This window comes from Ovis aries, chromosome 25, assembly GCF_016772045.2.
Source record: "Ovis aries strain OAR_USU_Benz2616 breed Rambouillet chromosome 25, ARS-UI_Ramb_v3.0, whole genome shotgun sequence".
In the NCBI taxonomy this organism is placed as follows: domain Eukaryota; kingdom Metazoa; phylum Chordata; class Mammalia; order Artiodactyla; family Bovidae; genus Ovis; species Ovis aries.
In genome coordinates, this window is record NC_056078.1 from 43,130,548 (window position 1) to 43,145,503 (window position 14,956).

Consider the following 14,956-nt stretch of genomic DNA (forward strand, 5'->3'; position numbering starts at 1 on the left):
TGTGTGACATTTGAGTGAAGTTGCTCAGTCGTGTCTGACTCTGTGACCCCGTGGACTGTAGCCCACCAGGCTCCTGCATCCATGGAATTCTCCAGGCAAGAATACTGGAGTGGGTTGCCATTTCCTTCTCCAGGGAATCTTCCCAACCCAGGGATCGAACTCAGTTCTCCCACATTGCAGGCAGAGGCTTTAACCTCTGAGCCACCAGGGAAGCTTAGGAAGAGGCAAAACTGGGGGGATGGTGAAGAGATCAGTAGATCAGTGGTTGCCAGGGATTGAAGGGAGAGAAGGATAAAGAGGCAAAGCACAAAGGATTTTTAGGGCAGTGAAGCTGTTCTGTGTGTTACTATAATGATGTTACTACAATCGATAGAATTTGCAATACCAAGAGTGAACCCTAACGTGAACTGTGGGCTTTGAGTGATGTTGCTGTGTCAATGTGTTCATTGATTGTAACAAATACACTACCCTTAGGTAAGTTGTTGGTAGTGAGAGGCTGTGCGTGTGTGTGGGCAAAGAGTGTATGGAAACTCTGTTGTTCAGTTGCTAAGTCGTGTCTGACTCTGCAGCACACCGACTCCAGCACTCCAGGCTTTCCTGTCCTTCACTGCCTCCCGGAGTTTGCTCAAATCCATGTCGATTGAGTCCGCAGTGCTCTGTAGCCATCGTGTCCTCTGCCGCCTGTTTCTCCTTTTGCCTTCAGTCTTCCCAGCGTCTGGGTCTCTTCCAGGGAGTTGGCTTCTTTCATCAGGTGGCCAAAGCTTCGGAGCTTCAACTTCAGCAGCAGTCCTCGCAATGAAAATTCAGGGCTGATTTGCTTTCGTATCAACTGGTTTGATCTCCTTGAAGTCCAAGGGCCTCTCAAGAGTCTTCTCCAGCACCACAATGCGAAAGCATCAGTTCTTTGGCACTCAGCTTTCTGTATGGTCCAACTCTCACACCTGTACATGACTACTGGAAAAACCATTGCTTTAACTATACAGACTTTTGTTGGTAAAGTGATGTCTCTGCTTTTTAATGTGCTGTCTAGGTTTGTCATAACTTTCCTTCCAAGGAGCAAGTGTGTTTTAATTTCATGACTGCGGTCACTGTCTGCAGTGATCTTGGAGCCCAAGAAAATAAAATCTGTCACTGTTTCTACTTTATTCCCTTCTGCTTGCCATGAAGTTACGGGACTGGATGCCATGATCTTAGTGTTTTGAATGTTGAGTTTCAAAATAGCTTTTTCACTGTCCTCTGTGCTTGGAGACTCTACTTTCTAGGAACTCTGTACTCTCTGTTTTATCTTGCTGTGAACCAAAACCTGCTCTGAAAATAGTTTATTTAAGCGGAAAACAAATTCAGGCTTTAGGCTATCTTAGGTTCATTTCCTTATTTAGTCTGAATGAGTGGTTTCACTGCAGTGCATTCTAAAGTCAAATATTAAGTAATTTTAAAATTTTGTGTGACCTTTTCCCCCTTCTTAAATATAATTAAGAATAAAATAATTTCTGAACTGTGTGATATGATACCTTAATCCAGTTTTCATTAAACTTTCCTTTTTTTAAAAAAAGATAACTGACATTCTAGAGAATGGATCAGAAGAATGAAGGGCAAGAGTCAAAGACCATAGCTGGCTGTCAAAATGTCTCCATTAAGAGCTAATTATGGCCTGAACCACGTCCTAATCAGTGAGGTTGGAGAGGGTCATGTATTATGGAAATGTTAAGTTGTCCTGTTAGAATTGGTCACATCTGGATACCTTGAGGATTGTGAAAAAAATCTAGAATGATTCCTAGATTTCTGGCTTGAGCGACTAGGTTGATGGTGGCACTCTGTACCAGGACGGAGACTAGGACAAGAAGGAGGTTTGTAGAAAAAATGGTTAGTTTTGGATGTGTTGGATTTCAGGTGTCTGTGGAAATCATGTCTACAGAATGGAGATATAGGTTATTAATTAAACCACACGTTTTAAAAAAATAAGTGCTCCCTCACATTGTTAATGAAAAGTGCAGTGAGTTCAGTGATATATGCTTTGGCAAAAAAACAGTAAAACGTATCATTCATTTTTCTCCTTGATTTTTGCACTGTTCCTGTGTTCCCATTCTGTTCGCCTAGTCTTCCGGATATTCTTCCCCCACTGGGAGGTTTTACCCATTCAGTGTGATTCAGATGTACAGAGGCTATAACATTAGGCTTTATATGGGTTATGAATGCAACTTGTGTATTTCAGGAAAGGATGTGCATAACATTCAAGGTCTTGCAAATGTATACCTGCATGTTGAAGCCATTGGTTTAAGTATCATTAACAAGAAGACGTATAATTGTTCAGCATACAGTATGCATAAGTAACTGCTGAGCTCTAGTAAGATAAAATGTAGCAAATAAACCTATTCTTGATAATCTTGCATTCTAAGGTAGGGAGTGCTTTCAGAGACAATTGTGAATAAACAATCGTGAATAGTTTAGGAGTAGACATAGTCAGCACTAAAATGAATTCTGGGCTGTCTGGAAGATTGATATAGGCCAGAGTTGTTCAGAAAATCTCTGGAGGAATGAGACTTTCACAAGGGCTTGTTAAAAAAAATTATTCTTGTTTTTTAGGTATAAAACTCAAAACATGAGCAACCATATATATAACCACTGTTCAAAGCTGATTTGGCTAGAACTGGAATACAGTTGCCTGCAGCATATTCCAGAGGAATTGGAAAAGTCCGAGTGATGGGTAACAGAAAAGACCCTCCATTCTTCAATGAAGATAACGTGGGACCATTTTGCTACAGACTTCCTTTTTATGATACCATGGAGCTCTTCATTGAAACACTGACTGGAACTTGTTTTGAGCTGAGAGTTTCACCCTTTGAAGCTATTATTTCGGTGAAAGCGAAAATTCAAAGATTGGAAGGTACTAGTCCTTTTTTTTTTTTAATTTTTAGGATATGAGGATTAAATTTGTTCTTCAAGATTGTGTAATCCTTTTTTAGCTTTTCTTGTGGAGAAATGTCAACCGTACATGAATTAGAACCGGATAATGAGTCCTTAAATAGCCCCTCTCCCGCCTCAGCAGTTACCATGAACTGTCTTGCTTCCATGCCTGCATTTCCCCTACTCTTCCTTTCTGCCAAATTTTTTGAAGTAAGTCCCTGGCATTATGTTAATGGTGTGAAACAACATTTTAAAATGGTTTTCAGCAGGTTATGATGATGAGCGGATTCTGCCGTAACTACATTACAGTAATAATTCAGTGGCTCTTTTTACTTTCTTACAGCGCTTGGTGAATACTATTTTTTTTTTTAATGTGGAGATTTTCTGAGGAGAGTTTTTGGGGTACATTTACATAGATTTGAAGTTTCCTCAGTATAGAGGGATACTGAATGCTGTATAATATCTCTTTTTTGACTGGTGTATTTGTGAAAAGTGTTACGAGTTACTTTGTGTTAAAAATTAGTATTTTTCTTTGGCAGATTTCTGCAAGAAGTGGTTTTTTGCCATTTACAGTTGTTGAAATACAGTAAACACTAGAAATTTGTTCCATGTAACACTAAATGGATCTTTGCATTTTGAGCCAGCTAGAACTAGCTTATAATTTAAGGCAGAAACTAGCGTTGCCCTCCCCCGTTTAAGTTCAGCATTAAAGAAGGATGAGGAGGATTGGAACTTTTTATCTTTGTAAAGTCAAAGATCTCGGCCTTTGAGCTTCTGAACGATAGTCCATTCTCTACTTTGCTCTGCTTTTTATTTATATGGTGTAACGGAAACTTTTTAGGAGCAGGAAGATTAATAAAAAACAAAACCCTCTTGTGTTCTAAATAATCTCTGCATTATTTTCTTGCTTTCATGCATAATCTCTGAGCAGCTAAAGCACTCTAGAGGGAATCCTGTTTAGTTGTCTTAATGTCAGAAGAGTAAATTTGGGCTTAGGGAAGATTAGGGACTCATCCAAGAGAACTGTTTACTGACAGGGTTGGACAAGAGCCAAGATGTAGGGAGGCGTTGTCAGGATAAGAGCGGTGTGCTTTGTAGCTATTAGACAGTTGGATCCTAGTTTAGACATGCAAAAGAAATATGCTTATTGAGAGATTAGATGAGGTAAGGTAAAGTCTCTGCTGTCTTTGTCTGCTAGGGCCGTCATAACAAAATACCATAGCGCAGGAGGCTTAAAGCACAGAAACTTACTTTCTCACAGTTCCAGAAGCTGAAAGTCTGAGATCAGGGCGCCAGCACGGTCAGGTTCTGGTGAGGCTTTCTTTCTGACCTGTAGGTAGGTGTGTTTTCGGTCCTCACACGGGCACATCTTATAAGGATGCGGATTCAGCCATAAGCGCCTCCCCCTCACGACCTCGTCTGAACCTAAGAACCTCCCAAAGGCCCCACCTCCAGATGCCGTCACTCTGGGGGCTTGGACTTGGGGATGTATATTTGGCGGCTGCCGCTCAGCTCACAGCACGCTCACCAGTGGCCGTGCTCCGTGTGCTCAGCCACGCCCGCTCTGCGGCCCCGTGGACTGCAGCCCGCCAGGCTCCTCTGTCTATGGGAGTTCCCAGGCAAGAATACCGGAATGGGTTGCCGTTTCCTCCTCCGTGGATATTCCCGACCTGGGGATCGAACCCGAGTCTCTTGTGTCTTCTGCATTACCACGGCACCACCTGGGAGGAGAGAGAATCCTTATTACAGAATATGCCACTGTGTTCCTCACTTAGGCTGGGAATGCCTTCAAACCAGGATTAGCATGCTTAGCGATCAGAGGAGCAGCATAGAAGAAAAACTCACTCCTGAGACTCACCCACTTGGGAGCAGTTCACTCAGGTACCTGGAGACCTAGGATCAACTCTCTCTGCCAAGGGCTGGACTGTCATCAAGGGAGCAGAAGGGTGGGAGGCACCTCTAGTGGTCAGTAGATCTTAATTCCTGTTCCCATTCCCGGTCCTTATAGTCCTCACCCCTTGTTTCCTTCCTATTTAAGCTTTGGTAACTCCTTGCAGCATGTGGGCAGGGACAGTCACTCTTCTTCAGGAGGCTTCAAGAGGGACTCCTTCATGTAAAGTATGTTTTAGTCCTTTAGTAGGGGACCTTTCTATTTCCACCCTGGGCAGCATTTCAGAGCGACATTCTGGGTCAGTCTCCCAAGATAGAGGAGGATGGAATAGGGCAGAGGTGACACTGCTCGGTCTAAGCGTTCGGGACGACAGCGTCTCTGCTGGACTGCTTTTCCTGTTGGGCGGCTTTGGGAAGTTGGGAACTAGAGCATCACAGAAATAAGCGGGGAGATGGAGAGCACTGCAGAGGAAGGCGTGTGCCGGATAGACATGGTGAGGCTCAATGGGAAAGGAGCAGTACCGACAGGGGAGCTTCAGTGGGCCTTGATGGGCCGGGAGCACTGAAGCCGCACTGCCTGATTTCAGATTACCAGCTGAATAAATTACCCTCTCTACCTCAGTTGTGCTAATTAAAAGTGGGAATAATAATAATACGTATGTCAAAGAATTGTTCTGCTCAACGAGGAGCACTCAGCAGAGCTTCTGTGCCCTGTCAGTCTGTGCAGATAGTGCGATACGTGCTGAGGAGTATAAACGCTGTGCGCTCGGAAGAGACGCGATTTAGTTCTGAGTTTCCGGAGAAGGGAAATTGGAGCTTATCATTACGTAGAGCAGTGATCTGTAGAGAAGAGTACATAGTACTCAGAGGATAGGAATTTGGAAAGAAAAAATGTGCCAAGAAATGTAAGGAATTATTGTCGGCTGGTTCTTTATCCAGTTCTTAATTCAACTGGTTCTTAATCCACTATGGGCAGTGGATTCCCTGGGCTTGCCATCAAGTCATTGGCATTACTGCTTCCTAATAAAGACTTCTGTTCATGGGATAGGATTGTTTTCCTGGACAGTTTCATGCGTAGATGGGACCATGTTAATTCTGACCAGTGAGCTATGATGGAAGTCTCCCTCAGCCTGAGTCTCTGAGTGGCGATAGTGAGCAGAGCCCTCATCGTGACATGCAGTAGGCATGTAACTTATGCAGAGAATAAGTTAAATGTCACTTAGACCAGTGACAGTTTAGGCATGGTTTGGGCTAAGTTCAATTTTACCTACTTTATTTTGCCTCATACAGTATCCAGTAGGCATCCATTTTTTTTTACTTTATAAATAGCTATCCAGATGCCACTTGCTGAGTCAGTCTCATCTCTCCTCGTTGCTTCGTGCCTGTCTCTGCCGCAGCTTTGTGTGCGCACGCGCCTGCCCACCACCCGCGCCTCCCTGTGCCAGTGTCTGTGAGGCTTCAGGCTGCCCTAGCTGCCTTGCTTTGCCTCCTCGGTCCTCTTTGGGTTTCCCTGAGAGCTCCTCCATGGAAAGAAGCTGTGTGCTGTAGCTCTTGCTGCTGTAATCTACTGCTTTACACTAGGGTCCTGTTAGTGTGGCGGTGATGTATCAGGGAGGGGAAACTGCTGTCTAATGATGAAATCTCAGTCTTTTAGCAGGCCCGTGTGTCTGGGGCAAAGTGTTTCTTAGCCTCTTACCTTTCCCCACCAGATAATCACTTAGCTGAAAAAGCAAGACCAGAGGAGTCTGGAATCACTGAAATATCCTTGCACCAGGTGAGATCAGCCCCTAATAAAGTGAGCTGGCCTCCATTATGGAGAATGCTGTGGAATTTCTCATAATGTTTATGTCCTCCTCCCTCCGCCTGAGCTGTAGGGGAATCTTGCTTGACTTCTGAGTAAGGACCTCATGGAGTTTCTAGAGATAAAACTCTGAAAAGTGTTACAGCTCCACGAAGACTGTGACTTCAGGGACTCCTCAGTCCCATGTCAGCCCATACTCAGCCTCTACCAGATCATGAAACTGCCATTTAAACTTTCCTTCCAGCTTATGTCTCTGGAGGCTTCTGCTGCAGGTAAGCAGATCTTGGCTGTAACTCTCTGGATTTCCCTATCTGTAGATTTGGAGGTGGTGGTTTGCCATCCTGCCTCATTTCTCTGGTGGCTCCAAGAAAAGTTGTTGAATTTCAGTTCAACCTTTTTCTTATTGTAAGGATGGGAGTGGCAGCTTACATGCCCTTTACATGTTTTGCCTAAAACTGGAAGTCTAAACTTTCTTCTGAATGTAACCATTTATGATTTAAAATTTCCTTCCAAGAACTGTGTTAGCCAAATCCTACAAGTTTTCATAAGTTGAATTTTGTTGACATTAAATTCTCAGTGTTTGTTTTACCAAAAATATTTATTTTACTATTTTAAAATTATGTTAGGGGCTCTGTAACCACAGTTATATATAGAATTGGATACATTTGATCCCTTTTTAAAAAAGAGTATTTATTTTAATGGGAGGCTAATTACTGTGCAGTATTGTGCTGGTTTTTGCCACACGTCACGTGAATCAGCCGTGGGTGCGCACATGTGCCACCATCCTGAACCCCCTCCCCTCTCCCTCCCCGCCCCACCCCTCGAGGTGTCCCAGAACGCCAGCTCCGAATGCTCTCCCTCAGGCACCAACCTTCCCTGGTCTTCTGTTTCACGTGTGGTAATACACACGCTCTCACACAGCCCCACCCTTGCCCTCTCCTGCAGAGTCTAAACATCTGTCTTTACATCTGGGTCTCTTTTGCTGTCTTGCATACAGGGTTATCATTACTGTCTTTCTAAATTCCATATATACGTGTTAGTATACTGTATTGGTGTTTTTCTATCTGGCTTACTTCACTCTGTATAATCGGCTCCAGTTTCATCCACCTCATTAGAATTGACTCAAATGTATTCTTTTTAATGGCTGAGTAATACTCCATTGTGTATATGTACTACAGCTTTCTTATCCATTCATCTGCTGATGGACATGTAGGTTGCTTCCCTGTCCTGGCTATTATAAACAGTGCTGCGATGAACATTGGGGTACATGTGTCTCTTTCAATTCTGGTTTCCTTGGTGTGTATGCCCAGCAGTGGGATTGCTGGGTCATAAGGCAGTTCTATTTCCAGTTTTTTAAGGAATCTCCACACTGTTTTCCATAGTGGCTGTGCTAGTTTGCATTCCCACCAACAGTGTAAGAGGGTTCCCTTTTCTCCACACCCTCTCCAGCATTTATTGTTTGTAGACTTTTTGGATTGCAGCCATTCTGACTGGCGTGAGATGGTACCTCATTGAGGTTTCGATTTGCATTTCTCTGATAATGAGTGATGTTAAGCATCTTTTCATGTGTTTGTTAGCCATCTGTATGTCTTCTTTGGAGAAATGTCTGTTTAGTTCTTTGGTCCATTTTTTGATTGGGTCATTTATTTTTCTGGTATTGAGCTGCGGGAGTTGCTTGTATATGATTTGATCACTTTTTATAGTTTATACTCACTCCCAATATTCTGACCAATATTGTAACATGTTTTCATTTGTCTCTAAGATCTAGCAAACTCTTTTACTCCACTTTTGAATGAAGATAAAAACATAATTTTATATATTTTGATGTACAATTTTGCATATTGTAAAATTCACTATTTTTAGTATTATATCCATTTTCTAGGGCTGCCATAACAAGGTACCTCAAACCAACTGGCTTAAAGAATAGAAATTTATTGTCTCATAGCTTCAGAGGCTTAAAGTCCAAGATTAGGGTGTTGGTATTATCAGTTCCTTCTGAGGGGTCTTAGAGAAAATCCGGAACATGCCTTCTGCCTGGCTCCCGGTAGCTTTCCGGCAGTCTCTTCTGTTCTGTAACTTGCAGAGGCATCACCCCAGTCTCCTTATATCTCCCTGTGTATGTCTGTGTCTGTCTCTAGATTTCCCGTTTATGCTGACACCAATCGTACTGAATTCAGTTCAGTTCAGTCCAGTCCCTCAGTCGTGTCCGACTCTTTGCGACCCCATGAATTGCAGCACACCAGGCCTCCCTGTCCATCACCAGCTCCCAGAGTTCACCCAAACTCATGTCCATCGAGTCGGTGATGCCATCCAGCCATCTCATCCTCTGTCTTCCCCTTCTCTTCATGCACCCAATCCCTCCCAGCATCAGAGTCTTTTCCAATGAGTCAACTCTTTGCATGAGGTGGCCAAAGTACTAGAGTTTCAGCTTTAGCATCAGTCCTTCCAAAGAACACCCAGGACTGATCTCCTTTAGAATGGACTAGTTGGATCTCCTTGCAGTTCAAGGGACTCTCAAGAGTCTTCTCCAACACCACAGTTCAAAAGCATCAATTCTTCGGCGCTCACGTTCTTCACAGTCCAACTCTCACATCCATATATGACCACTGGAAAAACCATAGCCTTGACTAGACAGACCTCTGTTGGCAAAGTAATGTCTCTGCTTTTGACTATGCCATCTAGGTTGGTCATAACTTTTCTTCCCAGGAGTAAGCGTCTTTTAATTTCATGGCTGCAGTCACCATCTGCAGTGATTGTGGAGCCCAAAATAAAGTCTGACACTGTTTCCACTGTTTCCCCATCTATTTCCCATCAAGTGATAGGACTGGATGCCATGATCTTTGTTTTCTGAATGTTGAGCTTTATGCCAACTTTTTTTACTCTCCTCTTTTACTTTCATCAAGAGGCTTTTAGCTCCTCTTCACTTTCTGCCATAAGGGTGGTGTCATCTGCATATCTGAGGTTATTGATATTTCTCCTGGCAATCTTGATTCCAGCTTGTGCTTCTTCCAGCCCAGTGTTTCTCATGATGTACTCTGCATAGAAGTTAAATAAGCAGGGTGACAATATACAGCCTTGACGTACTCCTTTTCCTCTTTGGAACCAGTCTGTTGTTCCACGTCCAGTTCTAACTGTTGCTTCCTGACCTGCATACAGATTTCTCAAGAGGCAGGTCAGGTGGTCTGGTATTCCCATCTCTTTCAGAATTTTCCGGAGTTTATTGTGATCCATACAGTCAAAGGCTTTGGCATAGTCAATCAAGCAGAAATAGATGTTTTTCTGGAACTCTCTTGCTTTTTCGATGATCCATCGGATGTTGGCAATTTGATCTCTGGTTCCTCTGCCTTTTCTAAAACCAGCTTGAACATCAGGAAGTTCACGGTTCACGTATTGCTGAAGCCTGGCTTGGAGAATTTTGAGCATGACTTTACTAGCGTGTGAGATGAGTGCAATTGTGCAGTAGGTTGAGCATTCTTTGGCATTGCCTTTCTTTGGGATTGGAATGAAAACTGACCTTTTCCAGTCCTGTGGCCACTGCTGAGTTTTCCAAATGTGCTGGCATATTGAATGCAGCACTTTCACAGCATCATCTCTGAGGATCTGAAACAACTCAATTGGAATTCCATCACCTCCACTAGCTTTGTTCATAGTGATGCTTCCTAAGGCCCAGTTGACTTTACCTTCCAGGATGTCCGGCTCTAGGTGAGTGATCACACCATCGTGATTATCTTGGTTGTGAAGATCTTTTTTGTACAGAATTAGGGCCCTCCATAATGACCTCATTTAACTTGATTAATTTATGAAGACTCTGCAAGTAAGGGCAGATGCTGAGGTTCTGAGGGTTGGGACTTAGGCATATGAGCTCTTGGGAGACGCAGTTCCTCCCGTAACTAGTCTGTGGTAATAGTCGTATCATATTGACAGATGCTGCTGTTGCGTTACTGCCACCATGATCCAGGTATAGAACCGCTCCATCACCCACAAAATCCTTCTGTGCCTTTTTGGTCAGCTTCCCTTCAAGCCTGCTGCCTGGCGTCGGCCAACGTGTTTATGTCCTCATAATTGTACCTTTTCCAAAATTTCGTATAACTGTATACAATGGGATATAACCTTTTGAGTCAGCTTTCTTTTGCTTACACATGATACACGTGCATTTGAGGCTTATTCATATTGTTCCGCACATCAGCAGTTCATTCTGTTTATGGCTGAGTAGTGTTCCATTGTGTGGATGTACTATGCTTATTCATTCCTAAGTTGAGGGACCTTTAGGTTTTGGTGATTCTGAATGAAGCCATTTTTAAGTTTCATGACAGTTTTCTGTGGGTGCATCAGTTTCATCTCACCTGGGTCTGTTTAGGAGGAGAATTGCTGAGTGGTGTTGTAAGTGGTTTTATACTTAATATGAAACTGCCAAACTTTTCCAGAGTGGCTGCGCCGTTTTGTATTCCTGTGATAGGGTCTCAAGTTTCTAGTTGCTCTGTATCATCAGAACATGGTATTGTCTGGGTGTTTCTGTGTCTTTTTTGCCATTTTAATAGATACTGGTGATATCTCACTGTGGTGTTAACTTGCGTCTCCGTAACTGATGATTTTGAGCATATTTCTATTTGCCTGTTGATTACATCTTCTTTGGTAAAGTTTCTATTCAACCTTTGCCCATTTTAAAAAATTGAGTTGTTTTCTTATTATTGTGTTTTTAAAGTCCTAGTGTTTTTAAATTTTTCATATGTTTCTTTGTGTCCTCTTTGACCCCTGAAGTTTTGGAAGTACCCTTTTATTTCCATACTTCGGGGAATTTAAAAGCTTCATTTTACTATTAATTGTAAATCTAATCCCAGACGGTCAGTACACAGACGACTTACGGTGAACACGGTATTTATGTGCACAGCTGTCTTTGAATCTTACAGCAACCTGGGGCTCTATAAAAATTCATGTGTGGTATAAATGAAACAGGAAGAAAAAATTTGATGAGGTAGATTATTGACGTTACGAGTTCAAGTGTATCTTAGCAGAGTGGGAGGTTGGCTCCAGTGTAAACCTTTGTTCTCCAAACCACACAACCACTGCGTTCTTTTGTTTTGTTTTCCCACCTGCTTTCTGGAATTGCAAGATGCTCTAGGATCATCTTGTATATTTTGTGCCCTATCTTAGAACTAGCCATTTCTTCAAGAAGCTCTGGTTCCTTGTTTTGGAGTATGGTGTTAAAAACCAAGATCTGGGCATGACAATTGATTTGTCAGCAACAATAATAGAAACGAGAAGACAGTGGAATACTATCTTTACAGTGCTGAGAGAAATAACAGTTTCTACTTAGAACTGAATTTAACTTTCAAGGGTGAAGACAAAATAAAGACATTTCCAGACAAAAACAAAGCTTGAATTTCCTAACAACAAATTCTTGCCAAAGGGGCTTCTGAAGGATATTTCTTAGAATGCAAATGATCCCTAAAGGAAGTTGATGATGCAAGATGGAATGGCATATTTGTGGGAAAATCTAAGTAAACGTTTACTTAAAAAAGCAGTATATGAAGGTTTGAAAAAATTGAATTAAAATCCTAGTAACTGGCATGCAAATCAAGGTGGAATTGTTCATAACGGAAGTCACAAGGCTCTCGGCGTTGTTCATGAGGAGGATAAAGATGTGATTAGCTTTGGACTTTATTTTGTTAAATATGATCATTTAAATTTCTAACTTCATCACTTGAGATTAGAAATAGAATTAATTTCGAAATGGCAGAAGTGCCTCACCTTTTCCCATCATTCCGAACTAATACACGAAGGAGGCAAGTGGATAAAGCAGAGCAATTAGAATGCACAAAATAAGGTCGTAAAAATGAATAGAAATATGTCAGTAATCCCCCTAAGGTAAGATGGATACAACTTTCTAACTGAAAAGCTATTAGCAGACTGTTTTTTTTTTTTTAAATCATATCAAATGCTGTGTGCCAGAGACCTAATCTAAAATAAAAGGCCCTCAAAATGTTGAAAGAATTGAAAAAAGTATACCAGGAAAATACTAACCTGAAGAAAGCTGCTGTGTCTGTATTACTAAAGTAGTTTTGTAAATTCACTTCAAAGGTAAACCTGTGAATCAGTTTTGTGGAGGGATATTCCCGGTAGTCTTGTTGATAATGTCAGAAATCTAGCAACAAGTTGAGTGACGACGCTGGAATCCATGAGTTGTGGTATCTGTAAATATTTGTGCCGTACGGTGGGATCAAATTCTGTGGACTGACAACAAGGAAAACTAATGATATAATAGTAGCTTTGTACACAGTGTGGATAAATTAAGAACAGTGGTGAATTAAAAAAAACAAGACAGATGAACACAGGATGGTCCTACTTATGTAAAGGTCGGAAGGCGGCACAGAAACCACTGTCGCTGGGAGCAGAGCATTGGCGGAAAGCAGAGGCATCAGTCACCCCCATTCAGCACAGTGACGTCCCCTGGGTGGCGCAAAGAGGGTGCAGATGTGGAGAAGCAGGAACATCTTTCCTTTATGTCCTTCACTTGGTATAGTCGATATTTTTAGTCATTCTAGTAGGTATAGTGATGTCTCATTGTGATTTTAATTTGCATTTCTGAAGGAAATGGCACCCCACTCCAGCACTCTTGGCTGGAAAATCCCATGGACGGAGGAGCCTGACAGGCTACAGTCTGTGGGGTCGCAAAGAGACGGACACGACTAAGCAACTTCAAGTTCAGTGATTAGTGATATTGAGCATCTTCATGAACTTATTTGCCATCCTTATATATTCTTTGTTGAAATATCTATTCATTTTTTTCCCCATTAAAAAAATTGTCGAGTTTTAAGTGTTCTTTATTCCAAATACAAGTTTTTAATCAGATACACATTTTGCTGAGATTTTTCTCCCAGAATGTGGCTTGTCTCTGTTCTCTTAACAGTATCTTTTGAAAAGCAAAAGTGTTAGTTTTGCTGAAGTCCGATTTACGGATATGAAAATGGATACCATATCTAAGAATATGTCGATCTGAGATCCCCCAAATCCCCTCTGTGTCCCTGTAGGGCTCACTCGCGTTGGTCTCTGCTGTCTTTGCCGCAGCGCAGCAGGCAGGACTCGCTTCCCAGAGGTCAGCCCCGTGCCCCCTGCACTGATAGAGTCTCGGCCACGGGGCTGCCGGCGGAGTCCCAGTTACCCTGGTTTTTAAAATATCAGCATGTCTGGAACTCCCTTTACTTGATCATGTTGTATGTCTTTTTAATGTATTGTTAAGTTTTGTTTGTTGAGACTGTGTCAGAATATTTGTATCTTTTTCTCATGAAGAGTATTGATTTTATTTTATAATGTTGTGTTTGCTTTTGGTAGGGCAGTAGTGTCCTCATTGAATGAATTGGGGCTGTTCTTTCCTTTGCAGTTTTTAGATTGAGTAGAATTGGTGTTACAGCCTCAAATGTGAAGCTACCTCTTTAATAAATAAAGGGCTATTCAGGTTATCTTTTTCTTCTTGAGTGAGTTTGGGTAGCTTGTGTCTTTCAAGGATTTTGTTGATCTGTTGTTAAATTTTATTGGCCTAGAGTTCATGATAGTCCCTTATTCTTTCAATGTCTCTGTAGTCTGTGATGGTGTTACCCTTTTCATTCCTAATACTGGTAATTTGCATATTATTTAACAAATTAGCCTCTATTAATTTTAATGAACTTCTTAAAGAATCAGATTTTGTTTAGATTTCTTCCTCCTGTTTTTCTTTTTTCTACTTCATTGAATTCTGTTTTGATTTTTATTAATGTTTTGGCTTACTTTAGATTTAATTTACTCTTCCTATAATTTCTTGAGACCAGGGTTGTTGATGTGTGACTCGTTTTTTCTTACGAAATACTGGTGTTCAGTGCTTCGCTCCCTCCTGAGCGCTACTGTCCTCTTGGCATTTCATACGTTGTGATATGTTGTGTTTTCATTTTCATCTGGTTCGAATTGTTTTCTACTTTTCCTTTTGATACCTCTCTTGATCCATGGGTTGTCCTGAAATATGTTGCTTAGTTTCTAAACATTTGGGGAATTTCTGGAAATTTTTCTTATATTGGCTTATAACTCTGCATAATTTTGATGCTTTTAAAGCTTAGGAACCTGTTCTGTGGTCCGCAGCCTTGTCTCTCTTGGTAAAAGTTACCTGTGCGCCGGAGAAGAGTGTGCATCCTGTCAGTGACGTGTGCAGTGTTCTACAGGTGTCAGTCAGGTCAGTTTCTCTGGTCGCGCTGTACATGTTCTGTGGGTTTGCTTATTCTGCCAGCTTCTGGGAGAGGAGCAGTGAAATCTCCAGCTACAACTGTGGGTTTATCTTTTTCCTCCTTCCAGTACTGTCAACCTCTGACTCATGAGTTTTGAAGCTCTGGAATCGAG

At 41.9% G+C, this 14,956-nt stretch overlaps 1 protein-coding gene across 14 annotated transcripts in view; it reads left to right on the forward strand.

Annotated features, from left to right (window-relative positions):
- ZFAND4 (zinc finger AN1-type containing 4) overlaps positions 1-14,956 on the forward strand; it is a 55,661-nt gene that overhangs the window by 3,383 nt on the left and 37,322 nt on the right. For 7 of the 14 annotated variants that reach the window (XR_009598579.1, XM_042240956.2, XM_060406769.1 and 4 more), the window contains exons 2-4: positions 2,584-2,884; positions 6,504-6,568; positions 6,840-6,867. Coding sequence is in view for 13 of the 14 variants with exons in the window: in XM_042240956.2 (XP_042096890.1) it covers positions 2,701-2,884; positions 6,504-6,568; positions 6,840-6,867 (277 nt within the window). In the remaining variant the exon portion in view is untranslated. Of the gene's footprint in view, positions 1-2,583; positions 2,885-4,679; positions 4,786-6,503; positions 6,569-6,668; positions 6,868-14,956 lie in introns of all 14 variants that reach the window. The other 7 variants (XM_042240957.2, XM_060406768.1, XM_060406772.1 and 4 more) reach the window with 3 other exon arrangements.